The 18,201-nt window shown below is 42.1% G+C and overlaps 3 protein-coding genes and 1 long non-coding RNA gene across 12 annotated transcripts in view; 1 reads left to right on the top strand and 3 right to left on the bottom strand.

The window, feature by feature from the left end:
- Positions 1-18,201, bottom strand: part of LOC126407727 (E3 ubiquitin-protein ligase TRIM21-like) — a 110,291-nt gene that overhangs the window by 33,357 nt on the left and 58,733 nt on the right. The window lies entirely within an intron of this gene.
- On the bottom strand, positions 822-11,746 carry dldh (dihydrolipoamide dehydrogenase). Its single transcript, XM_050072910.1, has 14 exons — positions 11,595-11,746; positions 9,464-9,539; positions 8,986-9,065; positions 7,601-7,669; positions 7,225-7,294; positions 6,203-6,303; positions 5,974-6,117; positions 5,159-5,260; positions 4,863-5,053; positions 4,597-4,767; positions 3,508-3,697; positions 3,126-3,263; positions 2,560-2,649; positions 822-2,361 (listed from the first exon to the last, which is right to left on the bottom strand). The coding sequence occupies exons 1-14, from the start codon at positions 11,631-11,633 to the stop codon at positions 2,296-2,298; spliced, it is 1,527 nt and encodes a 508-aa protein (XP_049928867.1). The 5' UTR covers positions 11,634-11,746; the 3' UTR covers positions 822-2,295.
- The window catches only part of LOC126407716 (E3 ubiquitin-protein ligase TRIM21-like), a 77,715-nt gene continuing 74,417 nt past the window's right edge, over positions 14,904-18,201 (bottom strand). For 4 of the 9 annotated variants that reach the window (XM_050072877.1, XM_050072875.1, XM_050072876.1 and 1 more), the window contains exon 2: positions 14,909-17,127. In XM_050072877.1, the coding sequence (XP_049928834.1) occupies positions 15,475-17,118 (1,644 nt within the window). In that variant the 5' untranslated portion in view covers positions 17,119-17,127 and the 3' untranslated portion in view covers positions 14,909-15,474. Of the gene's footprint in view, positions 17,128-18,201 lie in introns of all 9 variants that reach the window. The other 5 variants (XM_050072878.1, XM_050072879.1, XM_050072870.1 and 2 more) reach the window with 4 other exon arrangements.
- LOC126407778 (uncharacterized) overlaps positions 16,574-18,201 on the top strand; it is a 74,022-nt gene continuing 72,394 nt past the window's right edge. The window contains exon 1 of the long non-coding RNA XR_007571817.1: positions 16,574-16,674. This is a non-coding gene — a long non-coding RNA (uncharacterized LOC126407778). The remainder of the gene's footprint in view (positions 16,675-18,201) is intronic.

The following is an 18,201-nucleotide window of genomic DNA, read 5'->3' as shown; positions in this document are numbered from 1 at the left end:
CTGTGTATAGGAGTGTAGTTTGGTCAGACTGTGTATAGGAGTGTAGTTTGGTCAGTCTCTGTGTATAGGAGTGTAGTTTGGTCAGACCTCTCTGGATTAGAGTATCAGACATTTTAAGTTGTTGGTTTGGTTCAGAAATCCTTTTCATTCTTATCCAAGTGTGTGTTGTCTGTTATTATTGTGGGTCTAATAACTGTCTGTGGAGTTATTCTACGACACTGAAGACAACAAAGGCCCTGGAACTGAAAGAATGGGTTCATGCAATGGTGGAAATAGCGTCTTCTGAATGTATGCTCATTAGAATAAAAGGCGATCAGGAGAAAGGAGGATCTCCTCTGGACCGGTGATGGACTCATATCAAACTGGAATTTAAGCCTATATAATCATGAACCTGCTCTGTGAGCCTGTAGTGTGATGTATGAGGACATGTGTGTGAAATGTTATATGCACTGGAGTCCACCTCCATGTTATAAAAATATGTGCCTTGTATTCCAGTATGCCCAGAGAATAATATATGTGTGCCATTAACCCAGCCTTTAAAACCAATTAAAACTTGAATTTAAAAAAAAAAAGGTACACCAAACCCAAAGTGTGATGACCTCACTCGAAGACGCAGGGTCTCATGATGTTAATGTGTCCAGTACAAACCCAGTGACACTCCCATCAGCCTCGGCTGGACTCTGTTTACTGACTGCTTCTGTTTTTACTGGACATTTGTACAGAACATTTTGATGCCAGTACCTCTGCAGGTTTAACTTCTTAATGGATAACTTTAACTTGAGCTAAAGTTCTCAGTACAAGATGTCAGTGACACGCTGCCGTCTTATTCAACTGATACTGCTTTTATTGGTTTAAATGGTGAGATAAGCAAGAGCAGGCCACAGCCAATCACAGTGAAGCAACCAGAGCAGGAAACCGTATCCAAGCAACGACCAACAGCTTCAGTTCTATGGGTCTTTAAAGGGTAAATCAACACAATGTTCGAGCGTGTTGAACGCCTGGTTCTGCACCGAGCAGGAGCCCAATTCTAAGTTTAAATGTACATTAACTAAAGTTATTCTTAGTGTCACTAAAACACAGTGTGAATCCTTCAGGTCCAACGAGTTAGGTGCACTTCCTTCCTCATGAAACACAGATTTTAAGTATCTTAAACTCTGCATTGTTTACAGTCATGTCAACCAGCTTGCAGTCTCTTTCTTCGCTGTATCTCTTGGCATGTTATGGCCACCTGTAAAGGACTCACACAAACCACTCATCAAAACACCAGGGTGCTACTGGAGATCTAAAACTCCACAGTGGAGCTTTAAAACGTCGACAGGAAATGCTGCGTTTCATAAATCAGTCAGAGGAAATGATTCCCACATCAAGGAAATTAAAATTAATGTTCTCTGCTGCGACACTCTCGCTATAGAGGAGTTTACACTTTGATTTTTTTAATCTTTATGTTTTGAATCAAAGCTTAATGTGCATTTACTAACTTCTTCAGAGTCGTCGACCACATCTCAGCACAAGGACTTTGCTCAGTTGTCATGACTTAAGTGTCGTTGATGAAGACTGAAGCGTGTTTGAAGGCTCTGGGAAACAAGCGAGTAAGTGCACCTTAAAAAAAGTTTCAATTTTGAACGGTTTAGTCTTCAACTTTTCACGCTGTCATTTCTCACCTTAATGGGACTGATCTTGTTGAGAAATACAGGTTTGAGGGAACAAATGATGTAATCTAAAAAAGGCTTGTCTTGAAAATGTCTCCGATGCTTCTGATTTTCACGCTGAATATTTTGATAATCCAGGGTTGAAACGCCTGCTGTGACTCCGCTGACTGAAGCTCAACGTACTTTAATGTTTCGACCCACAAGGAGCAACTTTAAGAGTGAATAAAAGCCGCTTCAGTTTCCTGCTCTGGTTACACATCATATTTGTGGTTTTAAATTCTGTAAAAAACAGAGAAACAAAAACACTCCCTCCTCCCTCCAACAAGAGAAAGCACAGCCCCCCAGCCAAAATAATATTTATATCTCTATGTGCTGAAAATGAGTGAATAATATTCTCCTCTGGGATCTTCTCAACTATGTGTTTGGGAAACAAAAGACTGATGTGCAGTCAGCGTTTATTTACCGCCCAGACCCCGTTTTTATGGTTTTATTGAGAACATTTAAATAACATTAGAACTAAATGTGGTAGAGTTTGGATGTACACGGAGGATCCTGCAGGGGTGGATGAAGGTTTCGACGCAGAGACACACACAGCTTCCTGTTTGTCCTCGTTATGTACACTGAAGGTGCGACAGCGGCCGGTGGATCAGAAGTTGATGGCTTTGCCGAAGGAGGCGGCCAGGTTTGCTTCTCTGAAGGCCTCCGACACCGTCTGCAGGAGGAGGAGGATGAAGGGAGGGATGAAAGGGAGAAAGAGACAAGAGTGGAAAAAGGATGAAGTGAGAAGAGAGTTTGAGCCCCTTTTCTATGAAGTGCATTTAGCCTGAGCCAGTTTAAAGTACGAAGGATTTCTTTTTATTGATGTTTCACTGTGTGTGTGTGTATGTGTGTGTGTTGCAGCAGGACGTACAGGATGAGCGTGGCAGACTCTGGCGACGTCCTCACAGGAAGCACCGTACTCCATGGCCAAAGCTGCTTCGTTGATCATCTCTCCAGCGCCCTGCAGGTGATTTCAACACATCCATCAAATCTGACATTTATTGAGAACACTGTACTTTTAGGCGACGGGCAGCGTGTCTCCAGATTCTCTGGATAGTTTTGGCATCACACCAACACAACACAGGTGTTTTTTCTTTGACTGACTGGATCTCTTCATGGTTTCACTTTGATTGCAGCTGCAACATCACTTTTATCATCCATTACTACATCCAGTGTACAGCACATTCTTCACAGACCTTTAGGGTGTTTTCACACTAACAGACTCAGAGCGGTGACTCAGCACTTTTAGCGCAAATGTGAACACTCAAAGGGAACTCAGACCCCTCTGAAACAAAACGAACTCAGACCACCTCTGGATGTGACCCGAGATGCTGAGTCACTGCTCTGAGTCCACACAGAGGGCTGAAAAGGACCAAGTGTGAAAACACCCTAACTTTCATTCACAGCTTGTCATGTCATGTCGTGTGTGTCTCTTACAGATCCGAGGATGTGAGCTCCCATCATCCTGTCTGTCTCCTTGTGGCTGAGGATCTTCACCATGCCGTCAGTGTCAGCGTTAGTCTTGGCTCGGCTGTTGGCTGCGAAGGGGAACTTTCCGACTTTGTACGGGACGCCCTGAGGAGGAGAGAGGAGGAGTCAGACTGTAAAACCACCGCTCGACCAAAAACCACACAGAGACTAGATATCACTGAGATATCAGTTTTCCTAACAGCTTCAAACATCGTCAAATCACGCCTCTTTGAATTCCATCATCAGTTTAACAGGCCGAGCTGGGTGGTGGTGACGTCTCGCCGTTTGTAGCTGACCCCTGACGACCCCCCTTCTCCCCCTCAAACAGGCACCACCTCTGGACTCTCACCTCCTCTTTGAGCTGCTCCTCTGTCTTGCCCACCCAGGCCACCTCGGGGTGTGTGTAGATGACGGAGGGAACACAGTTGTAGTCGATGTGCACGGCGCCGCCGGCCATGCCCTCCACGCAGATGATGCCCTCATCCTCCGCCTTGTGGGCCAACATCGGCCCGGCAACCACATCACCGATCGCATAGATACTGAGGGAGGAGAAAAAGTGAAGGAGAGGGCGCTCAGAGTTTGTTTGTTGTTGTTGTTTGCTTCAGCAGCCTTTATTACTGAACCACACAAGAATGAATGTTGAGACAAATGTTTATAAAATCTTTATCATTTCTATTCATAAGTGTTACCATTCACGTGCAGAAGAACAGGTTTTTATTGCAAGCATGTGACTTAGATTAAAATTAAAAATGATATTAATTAAACCGGTTTCTTCTTCTGCAGGTTGATGTTAGATTCCAGGACTTTTCAGTAACTTTCCATAACTTTCCTGACCTTTCAAGAGACGTTAACTAAACTTCGTTTGTAAAATGAATCTGAAAATTTAAGCAAAGAAACTAAACCAAAAGTTTTATTTATTATAATCACTTATTGCCGATTAATGTGATGATGTCTCACTACAAATATCACTGTCAGCATATTTTATGCATTTCTCACGTTTTTTCAAATTTTTACTGTTTTTTTTTTTTTAATTTTTATTTATTATTTTCTATTTTACATTATATATAAAAGTTTTGAATGCCACGTTTTTACATCTAAATTTATTTTTTCGCTAACTCAGACAGTATTTGTCGTTATTGATTCCGCTTTAATCCAGTGAAATCTACTTTTTACTTTAACGACACATTTATTTTTCACCTGCACACATTTTGGTCTAAATTCTTCTCTAATAACCAAATTTAAAGGATTCTAATTGAAAATAAAAAGAATTATAATAAATGAAAATTAAATGAAATTAATTAACTCTCAAAAATGGTAATCGGCCTGTGAGATTCAGCTGCAGCTGGACTCTGGTGATGTTTAACCCTCTCATCTGTAAAAGGAGCAGGATGCACTTTTCTTGTGTCTCTTACAGATGTCAGCCTGAGCTGGCTGGTACCTGGGTACTTTGGTCTGGAAGCGGCTGTTGATGGGGATGCGGCCCCTGTTGTCCAGCTCGATGCCCACAGAGTCCAGACCCAGGTCCTGGGTGAAAGGTCGTCTGCCGATACAGACGAGCAGCACGTCGCACGTCAGAGTTTCATTCTTCCCTCCGGCCGCCGCCTCCACTCTGAAACACAAACACACGCATGGTTACAAACAGCTGCTTTACATTTCACACCCTCATCCAAACAGGAAGTGAGGTTTCAGGGGTGTTTTACTCACGCCACGTCAATCTTGCCGTCAGGCCTCCTGGTGGCTCCCATAACTTTGGTGCTGAGCTTGAACTTGAGGCCCTGCTTCTGCAGGATGCGCTGGAAGTTCTTGGAAATCTCCATGTCGATGCCCATGCCGCCCACGTGGCCCAGGAACTCCACCGCCGTGACTTTAGAGCCCAGACGCTGCCACACTGACCCCTGCAGGACGGGAGCATAAAGACAATTTGAATTTGTCACTGTAACTGTGGTTCTATGAAAACTGGGCTACTCATATGACAAGAAGCAAACAGACGAGATGCTGACCAGCTCCACTCCAATGACTCCGGCTCCGATCACAATCAACTCCTCTGGAACTTTCTTCAGGGACAGAGCTCCTGTCGACGACACCACGGTCTCCTCATCAATCTAAGAAACAAGAAAAATATATATTAAACATGTTTAAACACAGTTACAGCTACATGCCCATTAGCCCACAGCGTCATTAACAGGCGGCTCGCTCAGTGTGTGACGTGCACTTGGAGATAAAATATAGGCCTATATTAATGAAGGTTCATTAGTACGGTTTGTATTTCTCTGTAATGTAGCACAGTGTTAACAATGTTACTGATACTATTCTTTCTCACACCTTCAACTCAAACCACCAAAATATATCATTTAATCATTACATTCATATCAGAAACATGCAGGAGACTAGTCCACTGATGGACCCTGATGAGGACCGCCGGTCCACTGATGGACCCTGATGAGGACCGTCGGTCCACCGATGGACCCTGATGAGGACTGCTGGTCCACCGATGGACCCTGATGAGGACTGTTGGTCCACTGATGGACCCTGATGAGGACTGTTGGTCCACTGATGGCCCCTGATGAGGACTGTTGGTCCACTGATGGACGGTCCACTGATGGCCCCTGATGAGGACTGTTGGTCCACTGATGGACGTAAATGACGACTACTGGTCGACGAGGAAAACTCTTAGTCGGGGGCAGCCCTCGTTAAAACTTTTATATTTTTACTAATTCCACTTCAGATCATTATTATAATGAATTAATGCCGATTAATGTGATGATGTCACACTGTCATTACCTGCGGAGCTGTAAGGATTCAAACACAGCCGTACCTGGATCCCGGGGAAGGGTGTGACCTCAGAGCCCGTGGCGAGGAGGATGTTCTTGGTATTGATGACCTGTTCGCTGCCGTCTGCTGATACGGCCGTCACCTGGTTCTTACCAGTCACCCTCCCAAAACCGTTGACATGGGTCACCTGAGGGGAGTGATGTTCAGATTCTTAATAAGAGTGAACACCCATTAAATTAAAAACAGAGAGGAGGAAAAAAAAGAAGCCTGACTTTGTTCTGTTTGAATAAATGTGCGATTCCTCCGGTCAGCGCTTTCACCGCTCCGCTCTTCTGAGCCATCATCTTCTCCAGGTTCAACGAGATGCCTGAAACTGAGAGAGACAGACTTGAATCAGCATTTTCATCCAGAGCAGGGTTTAAATATTCCTAAACAGAGAAGCAGTGTTGAGTTTTTATGCACTGTAAATCTGGAACAAACAATCAGTCAACTGCAGGTCTGCTTTTAAATCAAGGCTGAAGACTTTTCTGTTTGCCACTGCCTTTTTAAAATCAAATATTTATCAATGTCTTTTACAGCCCTTCCATTTTAGCTTGTTTACTCTTCTCTTGGCTCATTAATAACTGTTTTAACTGTACTTAAATGTCCTCTATGATGTGTTTCTTTTGCACTCTGTCTGTAAAGTGCTTTAAACTAAATCATAATGTTTATTTATGGTAACTTCCTGGTAGAAACTCCTCATATCACGGACATAAAATCAAACGGTGCTGAGCAAACGCTTCCTCCATTAGTTCGTTTTTAGCCACAAAAAAAAAAAAAAAAGTTGCACTTAACAAGTTAATATCAATTTAACCCTTTGAAACCTGCAGCAACATGACTTCTCTTGTGCTGCTTTCAGACGCCTTTCACAAGTATTTCAACCTTTGAGCATATTTTTGCAATTTGTTTCAAAAACATGGGGAAAAGGGCACTAAGCAACTTGGTCAGAAATGTCCCACAAATTGCAAAACAAATAATAGATTTAGAAAATAATTTTTTTAAAAACCTAGGGAATAAAGAAAAAGTCTTCCAGCCTCAGCACCTCTGGTGGACAACCTGTTCACAGTACGACCTAGGATACAGCATAATTGTACTTATTTTTCTTTAGCTGGCAGTGTGGCAGTATTATTATTGTTATTATTATATTGTTGTTGTTTTTTTTAAATTAATTTGTTTTTGTTCTCATCTCCTTTTATTTGTTTTGCTTTCTGCCCTGTATTTGTGAATGTTAAAAACTCAAGAGTGGGTTTCTTACTTTCGATGCCTCTACTTTCAAAGTCCTTGCCGTGAGCCAGGTGGTACAGGTAGGAGTTGTTCAGCAGAGCCTGCAGTCACAAAATATCACAAAAGTGTTTTATGGTTTTATGCATCTACGTTCAAGTAAATATTCAATTTAAAGAAAATACTATTAGTTTAAACCTGTTCATTGTTTTGTTTTTTTAGCTCATCACACCTGAGTTACAGACCGACTCCTCTCTAACTGACAGATACAACTCTACAGCTTTGTGAAATAATTTCTAAATCTGCTTTGCAGGATATTTTGCTGTTAAACTACAGGATGAAGCACGAAGACAAGCACTCCTTAAACTGTAGATGACACATTTTGATCAGGAAGAAAACCAGTTCATTACCTTGGAGGGGATGCAGCCGACATTCAGACACGTCCCGCCCAGCGTGAGATTTTTCTCCACACACACTGTCTGCAGAGGAGAAAGGTACAGCAGAGATCACCACACTCATGTCAACAGAGAGACCTGTCTTATTAACCATTAAAATAAACTGGAAATTAGATATTTTTCTATCAAAAGGACAGAGACAAAAAAAATATGGGTAGGCGAAAAGTCCAGGAAGAAATAAACACCAGACGTTGATCTGCCACATTATAGAGATGAAAAACACGTTTTTAAATAAAGAAAGAGTCGACTACAGATTGAAACTTGATTGAAATTTTGAAAAGATCAAACTTCTGCTGAAATTGTTTTTAATTCTTACAAAATCCTGAGAATGATTATCCTCGTATTACATATCCTCCTCACACTGCAACATTTATTTAACAATTTACAGCATATACTAGGGCTGCCACCTGATGGTTGAACCAAATGTTAGTCGACCAGAAAGGTCATTAGTCGGCAAGATTTCATTGGTCGCTTAGTGACAGAAAAAAAAAGTCAAACTCTGTTAGGAGCCTTGTCAAAATAGATCTAAACCTATATGACTGGAGCATGTGTGACTTTAATGTGAAAGGACAGACACAGGAAGTGTCCACGCTCAGCAGTCAGACAGGAGTCAGGTTAATCTCCAGGGCTGGTACCTGCGGTTATTCCACAGGCTAGTTAATAACATGTCGGGCAGGAAATCCAAAGTGTGGGATCATTTTGAGAAGGTGAAGGACGAACCCAAGGTGATATGTAAACTCATCTTCATTGGTCGACTACAAACATGACGTATCATGTGAAACATGGAAGTAGCTACATGCCCATTAGCCCACAGCGTCATTAACAGGCGGCTCGCTCAGTGTGTGACGTGCACTTGGAGATAAAATATAGGCCTATATTAATGAAGGTTCATTTGCCTTTTCTGTGCCAGCTTTCGAAAGCGCAGCGGCGGGTTGCGTCTGAGGTTGCTAAGCAACCTTAACAAGCATCATATAGCCTATTTACGTGAAACCCTGAGAGCAGAGCTGATCTTCTTCCAGGAGCTGTTTATAAGTGTGTAGGCCTATCACCGGGGGACAGATGTAAAGCTCTGGGTAGCCCTGCACTAACAGGATCAACTTTTCTGTGTTTATCAGACTGAATATTTACACAAGAAAAGAAAGATATCTGTCGGCTGTGATTGGTTTGTAACCTGACTCCTGTCTGACTGCTGAGCGTGGACACTTCCTGTGTCTGTCCTTTCAAATTAAATTCCCACATGGTCCAGTCATATAGGTTTGGATTTATTTTGGCAAGGTGCAGCTCCTGATAGAGTTTCACATTTGGTCAACGAGATTCAATATGCCCTGAAGGCAGCTTACCTTGAAGCCAAGCTGTGCGGCTTTGATGGCAGCGACGTAGCCGCCTGGACCGGAGCCCACCACTGTGACATCTGCATCGACTACAGAGAGGCAAAACAGAAACTTCTATTACAAATTCAGCTCAGTTCAGCAGCTCAGAGCACAGAGATAAGCCACTGGAAAGATTTTACCCCATAGACTCCAGTGCATTAAAGTGATTATATACTTTTTTATACGCTAAAATTAGTGTTTTTCATTTTCTGATGAAATGCAGAGCATCTGTACCTGACTCGTACAACAGGTCTGAACCAGTCAGGAATTTTGCTTGTATTCAAAAATGACAAAATAATTTGTGAATGTCACAACCACTTCAACAAGCAGTTCTTGCACGAGGTCCAATGTCTGTTAAATGTGGAAACAACCACCGTACATCAGGCTAAAGTTCATAAGAGAACACACCATTAATGAAACACATGATAAGATTTACAGGTTATCTTACTTGCTGCTTTGTCAGCGTAGGTTCTGACGGACACAGCTGTGGCGCCGTGCAGTTTGCAGGGAAGGTGGTGGCTCCGCTGTGAAGCAAGCCAGAAGTAAGTCAGAAAAAACACGAAGCAGACAAAACAATCAAACACAAGGTCACGATACAAAACTAAACACTACAGCAAAAGGGGTGGGACAAAATTATGCAGCATGTGAGTAATGTGATTTCCCCAAATACAGTGCAACCGTTTGTCTTTTCTAAATAACTGATTGTTTATCTATCAGTGGCTTTCTCTAACTATTCACAACATTTTAAGAGTAATGATTTCAGAGACTGAAAGCAGAAAAGTCAAAGTGATCAAACCAGTTCCACTTCTAACAAAAATATATTTTTGTTGTTGGAATCCAATTCCACAATCCACAAGTATACATTTACAGTATTTTCCGGGGGAACTCTCAGACTCAACAATAGCCTGCTTGTTTTCTGTTTTGTGTATTTCCTTCACTATAATTTCCTTGTTCAGCTGCTCACGTGTGAAAACAGTGAGGACAGATTTTGGAAGTCTGCAATAACACTGTCTCTCCCTCTCCTCTCTCGCCGTGCGCACACGGGAGTCGGTGTCATCATGTGATTTTGTCATAAACCTTTGGTGATGTAAACCTACGTGAAGAAACTCCATATATGTGACTGTGTGATAGTTGTGGTATCATAACAGCCTGTCACAGGTTACAGCCTGATGATTAGGTTCTCTTGTATTTGGGAGCTGTTTAAATGTGTAATTAGTGGTAGAGTTTATTTAGTTGAACTTTTAATATTGAATCTGAATCTCACTCTGAGTTACTGTTGTTGTTCACAAACTAATGACATGAGATCATTTTAGTTTTTACTGAATATTTGAAGGTTAACTGTAAACTATATCACTTGTTGTGTTGCACTTCTATGTTCTTAAATTAACACTATTTTATCTTTCCTAATTTGTCATATCATCAAGAATATCATTATCGCAAAAATACCCTGACATATCATTATTTTATTTTAAGGCAATATCGCCCACCTCTAATATGCATCATCAATCTGAATCTGGAATATCATTCTGCAGTAAATATGCAAAGTTTGCCTCTAATATGCATTAACTAACTATATTACAAGTACATCAAAACTGTTAGTACAGTATTCGGTTACTTTCCACCACTGGTCAGATTTAAAGGCTGAAAGACAATAAATGAAACAAATATTCTCACGTTGCTTTCTTGAGTTCATTAAGTACAGAATACATTTCTTTGGCGGGATTGCCAAAGCAACTACAGAATGTCTGGAGTTCAGTGTTTTGCTCAAAGGCACTCAGCAGCAGAGATGCTAAACACTGATGTGTCATCAATCAGTGCCTCGTATCGAACCAGCAACACTTCAGTCTTTCCAGCTAAGCAGGCTGCTAATGTGCTAGCAAGCTGGCTAACAAACATGTTTATATATTTAATTCAACTTCTCAGTTAGATGAATAAACAGGGAATGATAAGTTATTTAGTTCGTGACGCTGTGAGAGGGCACAGCCTTAAACTGCTGAGCCTCTGACACATGCTGAAGTTAGATAACCACTGCTAATTCCCTTAGCATGCTAACACAGCTTGTAGGAAGAGAAACGTCAATAAACTAGTTACATATACTGCGTTTAGCATTAGCACAAACCTTTAACCTTAGCGTACATATATCACATAAAGCTATCTAGTTTTTTCTTCATTTGAAAACGACATAGTGAACACTAAATATTTCCATGACTTGTTTTCCTGGAAACCACTGGTGAAACATTCAACAACAAAGTCGTAATTTTGCTTCAATGTTAACACTTTTGTAATTTTGTTTGTGCCGAATAAAAAAGTGAAGGTTATAAAATAAGACGATGTATAAACTACATATCTAGCGACATATTTCATCGCCAATATCCATAACAACTCTGAACTACATGTTTTTCCAGAGGGGTCTGGCGCTACTATTACACCGGACCGGGGCTGTTAGCTGCCCCGCTAGCCAGGCCCGGGCCGCGGGTCTGAAAACACCGGTATTCCCGGGACCGACAGCCGGCGGGACAAGTTAGAGGCGGATCCGGACAACACATGCTCGTTAATAGATTAATAATATCCGTCCTTACCGTGGCCAAGGAGCGGTATAACTGAGTCCAGCTCTGCATTTTGTCTGTGTCCCCTCACCGGATCTGTAACCTACAGCAGGCCGACCAGCCAAGGACTCCTCTCATTGCGCACGCGCAGTACCGATCCATAAAAACAGGCCTAGAAGTCGCCTCAATATGACGTCACAACATAATTTAACACGATAACTTATCCCCAAGAGACCTCCTGAGCTTTTTTTTTTAGTGTGCATTTTTAATTTCTCTTTGCCATTAGGGATTAACAGGCCTGACTGATATAATAATAAAGCATAGTCTTTGAACAGTCAGAAGTTTTTTTGAAAATAATGATGTCCCTGTATGGTGATAATGGGTTTATTAAGTCAACACTGTTTATTTCAGTGCCTGAACATGACTGTGCAAAAACAAAATTGCAAACAATGCAACATTTATTGAATGTTTTGTAACTTCCTCACTCCTGAGAAGTGGAACAACACATTATTTATGGAAGGTTTTGATTTTTAGTTTCATTTAGGCTGGGAAACTACATTTTAAAAGACCGAAGTCCTAACTATTAAAGGAGCTATATGTAAGAAATCTAAAGCAAATAATTGTAAAATCCTCCTAATATGTCACAGAGACTAAGGAATAATGTTCATATAACATAATGATCTCACCGACAACAATAGTACAGCCAGAAAATTCGCATTTTAAAAAATTGTTTACAGTCCGCAAATCATGTTTATGTTTTGAAATTCTGTTTTGGCCTGTTGCGCCACCCACCGCCGTCTACCAGTCACGCAGTCAGTAGAGTCTCAGGATCCGGGTTGCCGGTTATGACTGAGCTACAATGGCTGATGGTGCGACTAAACCCAAACGACCTCGTTATGATTCCCAAAAACGCCAAGACAAAACTCGAGGCAAAGCGAGGGTCTATAAAGGAGATGCTTTTGAACGGTGGAGACGGTTGAAAGCGGAGAAGAATTTGAAATCGGATGTCGAAGTGGCTACTCTTCTCCTCGACAGGTAAGCTTTAGCCAAAGTTGGCTAACTAGCATCATAGCTAGACGGGGATGGACATTTCGAATACTTTCAACTGTTATTCATTTTCGATCATACATTGTAGCCCATGTGCAGGTGGATCATCGACCCGAAGGTCAAGGACGCGGCGATGCAGCCCTGCCACGGCAACCGCCTGTGGGCAAACAACTCTCCAGCATGCCGCTGTCCAGCCGCTGCCGGCGTGTTTGCTTTGGTAACAGTGCAAACATTAGCACGATAATACGAAACTTTACATTTGACACTTGGCCAAATTTGAGTCCTCATTAGGTCTTCGCATATATATTGTTATAAAGCTATATAACGTTACAGAGGTGAAGCAAAAATGAAGCATAGTTAGGTCAAATATCCTGCATATTTCCTCTGATATGTCCATCCCTAGTCAACAGCTAACATCAATTATAATACATCTTGACCTTTACTGATACAACAGGAAATGCGTGTACCCTCTGAGAGCCACTCATGAATGATAAAAACGCTCATCTCTTTAGCTATGTGGGTCCGAGCACCTCCACCCCCAGTAAGAGGCAGAGACCGGGGAAAAAGCACTTGATAGCTCCATCAGGCGGACACAACTCGCAGCAATATTTTGAATTTGAGTGCAGTAACTGTTTTGGCCACATTCTTACATACGGCGCCTTTACATCTTGCAATGAGCCAACCTCCCAGTGATGTAATTTTTCTTAAATAGCACAATGGATGTCAGAGTTGTAGCAAGTAGCCATTATATTTTTCACAGTTGCTCAGAGTTTTCTTATTGCTGATCAAAATACTCAAAACATAACAAAACATAAACAAAACATAATTCTTATTTGGTTTTGATTTAGATGGACAACGGAGTTTACCTGTTATGGCTGAGACACACCCGATAGCAATATTATTTAATCAATGTATCACAAAATAGAAAGCTAATCACTACTTGAGCAGCATTCACAACTTTCAGGAAACCAGGGGCCGTATTCACAAACATTCTGAGAACACTCTCAGAGAGCTCCTAATTTAGGACTATTTATATAAGGCTGTATGTTCAGGAAAGTTCTCAGAGCGACTCTAAGCAAGGAGGGGACAGAAAGTTTTACCTTAGTGAGGAGGTGTTGTTGACCCCGTTGCTAGGTGTGACACATTCTTTTAACAGATATGATTGGTTGTCACAGACACGCCTGTTGTGAGCCTGCAAGGTGTGGACACCCAGTGGAAATGAAATGAACTGCATGAGAACATGAGACCATGAAAGTGTTGTCACTGTTAGTGTGATCACTTTGCTGATGGAAGGTTGAGACAGATTCAAGTCATCACTGCTGCACTGTTGTATTTTTACAGTTTCTTCAAATATCTCTATTTCTGGCGTTGTAGCATTAGGTGGGAAATGTGTGCATATCCATAATGAGATCAACCACACATATTATCCCTGCACCATCTAATCATTTACTCACAGTCATGCAGCGTTTTGAGAATATTTCTCAGAATCCTTGTGATTTTGCTTTCCCTTTTTATATCTGATTAAATGATGTTTGTAGAAATTTGACAGAGTTGACAAAAATCCTGAGGCCGTATTCAGCTTCCTGGTGCCAAGAGTTGCTCCAAGTGACAAAAATCTAAGATTTTTTTTAGAACTGTGACGTTTTCTTAGAATTTCTTCTCAAAGTTAAGACTAAATCTGTGTAAAGATAGAAGTTATTTACTGAGCATCTTAGACCTTAAAAGAGCTCCTAAGGTGAAAAACTGTTAGGAGCAGGGAGGAGGACTTTTAAGAGGCTCAAGAGTTTCTTAATCAGAGGAGAAAATGGTGGAAACACAAAGAGGTCAGAGAAATATTCTCCAAACAATGGATGACAGTGAGTCAAAGAAATGCTACAGATTAGATCATGAAGGGAGAATATGTGTGGTCAATCTCATTAGGGGTATGCACGCATTTCATACCCAACACAACAACACCAGACATAAAATGATCACAACACTAAGATATTTGGAAAACTGTAAAAACAGTGCAGCAGTGATGAGTTGAGTCTGTCTCAACCTTCCATCAGCAGAGTGATCACACTAACAGTGACAACACTTTGACAGTCAGCAGTTCATTTCATTTCCACTGGGTGTCCACATCATGCAAGCTTATAAAGGGGTGTGTCTGTAACAACCAATCACATCTGTTAAAAGAATGCATCACACCTTGCAACGGGGTCAACCTCACCTCCTCACTCAGATAAAACTTTCTGTCCCTTCTTTGCTCAGAGTCGCTCTGAGAACTTTCCTAAATCACTACTAAGCTAGGAGTCCTTACTAAAAGTTTTTTGAGTTAGGAGCTCTCTGAGAGTGTTCTCAATATGTTTGTGAGTACAGCCCCTGGACACATCTTTGAAGGGCCAACATTTTCAAATACAAATATTTCAGCATTAAAATGATTAAAGTAGAACATGTTTACACCAATGTCATCAGTACGTACTCAGTTTCAGGTTTTGAAGGCTTTGAACACATTTTTAATTGTCTGAAGTTGCAAATTATTGTTTTCTGGCACAATTAACATTGTTTGGACACATGACACAAAAACCACCAAGGCATCTTGTTATTGTGTATGGTATAATTTTTGAAAATCAATTTAGGAATCTGACAAAAAAAAAAAATCACCAGCACTATTTCGCCAAAACAGAAAATGAACATAGGCCAAAAAGTCCCAACTGCAAACTGCATTAAAGAGAAATTATGTTTTGAGTTGCACCAAAAAAAGGGCAAAAAACATCTACTGGGGTCTGAAGAAAACTCAGCATACAAAGCACACAGTGCTGGTAAATGTGCAATTTTCTTTCATTAAGTGTTTTGCAGTCTGTTTGTAGAAAGTTAAGTGGCTGTTCTACTTAGTGTAATTGACAGAAGAGATGATCAGAGGGGCAGAGTTTTTACCATCATTGTTGGTACAAGGACTTAAGTATGGGTAGAGTTTCTCAGTGAAGGAGCAGCCAGTAAAGGAGTAGATAAGAGCTGCAGCATCAACATCATAAAAGGAGACCAGACCCTCCTCATAATCCACAAACACCCCCACCTTCTCAGGCTGAGACTCTAGAGACAGACGGATATCAGGGCCGGCACGGGCATAATACTCATTTTCATTTCTTAAAGATAATAACCAGAAGCCATTCTGAGGGTTTGCTGGGATTCTTCCCTTCCTGTTGATCGACTCTCTGGCCACTCCTAAATTCCACTCAGTCTTCCCTTTAACCTGAACCTCATAATAAAATCTTCCTGAAGAGAAACTCTGCTTTGCTAAGACATTACCATGAAAATCAAATCTCTCTGGATTGTCTGGGACATTCTTCCACACATCACCAAGCTTTACTTGTTTCCCATCATCAGACAGGATGAGTGTAGGATGTGCTGTATCAGGATCAAGTGTCACATCCACTGCAGACTGCTGGACCCTCTTCAGCTCGACCTCAAACAGCTTCTTCATCTGTTTACTGAGCGTCTCCTCCAGCTGACTCACAGCTCTCCTCACAGTCCCCTCATATGAAGGTGGAACGACGCTGACCTCTGTCCAGTCCTTGGTGGGTGGAGCAGTGTTCAGGGACATGAAGCTTTGGAGGAGGTGGAGGTGGTCTTCAGAGCGTGAGAGCTGCTCCACCTCAGTGCTCCTCTTCTTCAGCTCAGAGATTTCCTGTTCCAGCTCTTTGATGAAGCCTTCAGCCTGTTTCTCTGTCTTTCTCTGCTTCTCTTTGATCGTGTCCATGAGCTCGGCCTGGCTTCTCTCAACAGACTCCTTCAGAGCGGTGAAGACCTGAACACCATCTGCTATCTCTCTGTCTGCATCTTCCTCACTGAGCTCCACTGAGTGTTTGATCTCCTCAATCTTCAGTCGTCTCTTCTGGATCATCTGCTGAATTTCAGCCTCTGTCTTCCCCAGCTCGGCCTTCTTTCCTTCATATTCTTCTCTCAGAGGAACAACATCATGTGTCTTGTGGTCTAAAACAGTGCAGAGCATGCAGACACACATCTGGTCGGTCTTACAGAACAGCTCCAGCAGTTTATCGTGCTTCAGACACATCCTGCCTTCCAGGTTCTCCACAGGGTCGATCAGCTGATGTCTTTTCAGGCCTGATCTTGTCAGATGAGGCTCCAGGTGAGTCTCACAGTAGGATTCCAGACACACCAGGCAGGACTTCAGGGCCTTCAGTTTGGTTCCAGTGCAGACGTCACAGGGAACTTCTCCTGGTTTGGAAACTTGTTGCTCTGAGCTGCTGCTGCTGGCTTTCTGTTGAGCTGACTGTCTGAACTGAGCAGCTATCTCAGAGATGAAGGTGTTGACCTGCAGCTCAGGTCTGGTGGTAAAAACCCTCTTACAGTTGGGACACTGATAGGGGACATTAGTACTCCAGTGTTCAGTGATGCAGGTTTTACAGAAGTTGTGTCCACATGGTGTGCTGACTGGACCAGTGAACACATCCAGACAGATGGAGCACAGGAACTGATCTTCAGTCAGCAGACAGCTGGCAGCAGACATATCGACACTCTGAGGACAACAAGAGAGAAACAAAAACATAACCATGTTTATTTCTTTTTGTGATTTTTGAGCTAGACCATTCAGTAGGAGCGCTGACGTAATATATATAGGCTACCATTTGGTTATTCATTGCATCACTCTCTCGGGGTGCGGAGTGTACTCTTGGCACAGATGGTGCAGCAGAACACCAGGCACAGTGAAAGTGAAACACACACAACAAAAGGAAAGTTTGCCCCCAGTCTCAGCTACCACCACACAGATTCTACTTATGTAGGAAACACTGCACTGTTTAGAGGAATATAAGGAGTCAGTGTTGTTGTTTTATCGCACCTGAGGGCCAAATCAACTAAGAAAATGCTGAAACGCAAATATGTACTGTGGTTGTCAATGAATCAGTGGCTACAACCTGCATGTGACCAGAATTTGATTTACTAAACAGCTCATTCTGCAGACAGGTCCAGGACTCTTGTGAGAGCTTAGATGTGCAGTTTGGTGGTGGTGCTGTAAAACTTAAAAGCCTCTGCTATTATTTGCTTAAATCCCTGGACTCAACCAGCGTTTATTTGGGAAAGGCCTGAAATTCCTTTCACACAAAATTGAGCCACAACAAACATTGGAACAGGCCCGCAGTCAGGAGGGGTCAAAGGAGGAACATCCCCCTGCAGAGCTGGAGAGCCACAATATTAGAAGTGCATAAGCGCGAGTTCCAGAGTCAGCATTTTAGATGTGCGCAGGCGAAAGCACCAGACCCTCTGTTTTCTGCTGCACAGACCGAGACTGCTAAATATATATTTTTGATCGTTGTTGTTGTAAAAACAATGTAAGCCTTGCGTTCACAGTTGCTTGTTTAAAGTGGAAGTAGAAAACTTTTCCAGTAGCTGGTGCACTAGCTTGCTAGCTCAAGCTGTTTGGTTATTGACTCCGTAATCATGGATCATAAGTAAGGGATAATGTAAAAACTCCGCGAAGTGCATTAAAACCGACCGGATTCGACAAGTTTTGGTGAAAGTTTTGTACTCACCCAGGCTTAGTGGACTGAACCGAGGCATAAAACTCGCGTAAAATGTCATTAAGCATGACTGC

Source organism: Epinephelus moara, chromosome 20 (assembly GCF_006386435.1).
Source record: "Epinephelus moara isolate mb chromosome 20, YSFRI_EMoa_1.0, whole genome shotgun sequence".
NCBI lineage: Eukaryota > Metazoa > Chordata > Actinopteri > Perciformes > Serranidae > Epinephelus > Epinephelus moara.
Note: the sequence above shows the minus strand (reverse complement) of the source record. Positions and strands in the feature narration are given on the sequence as shown.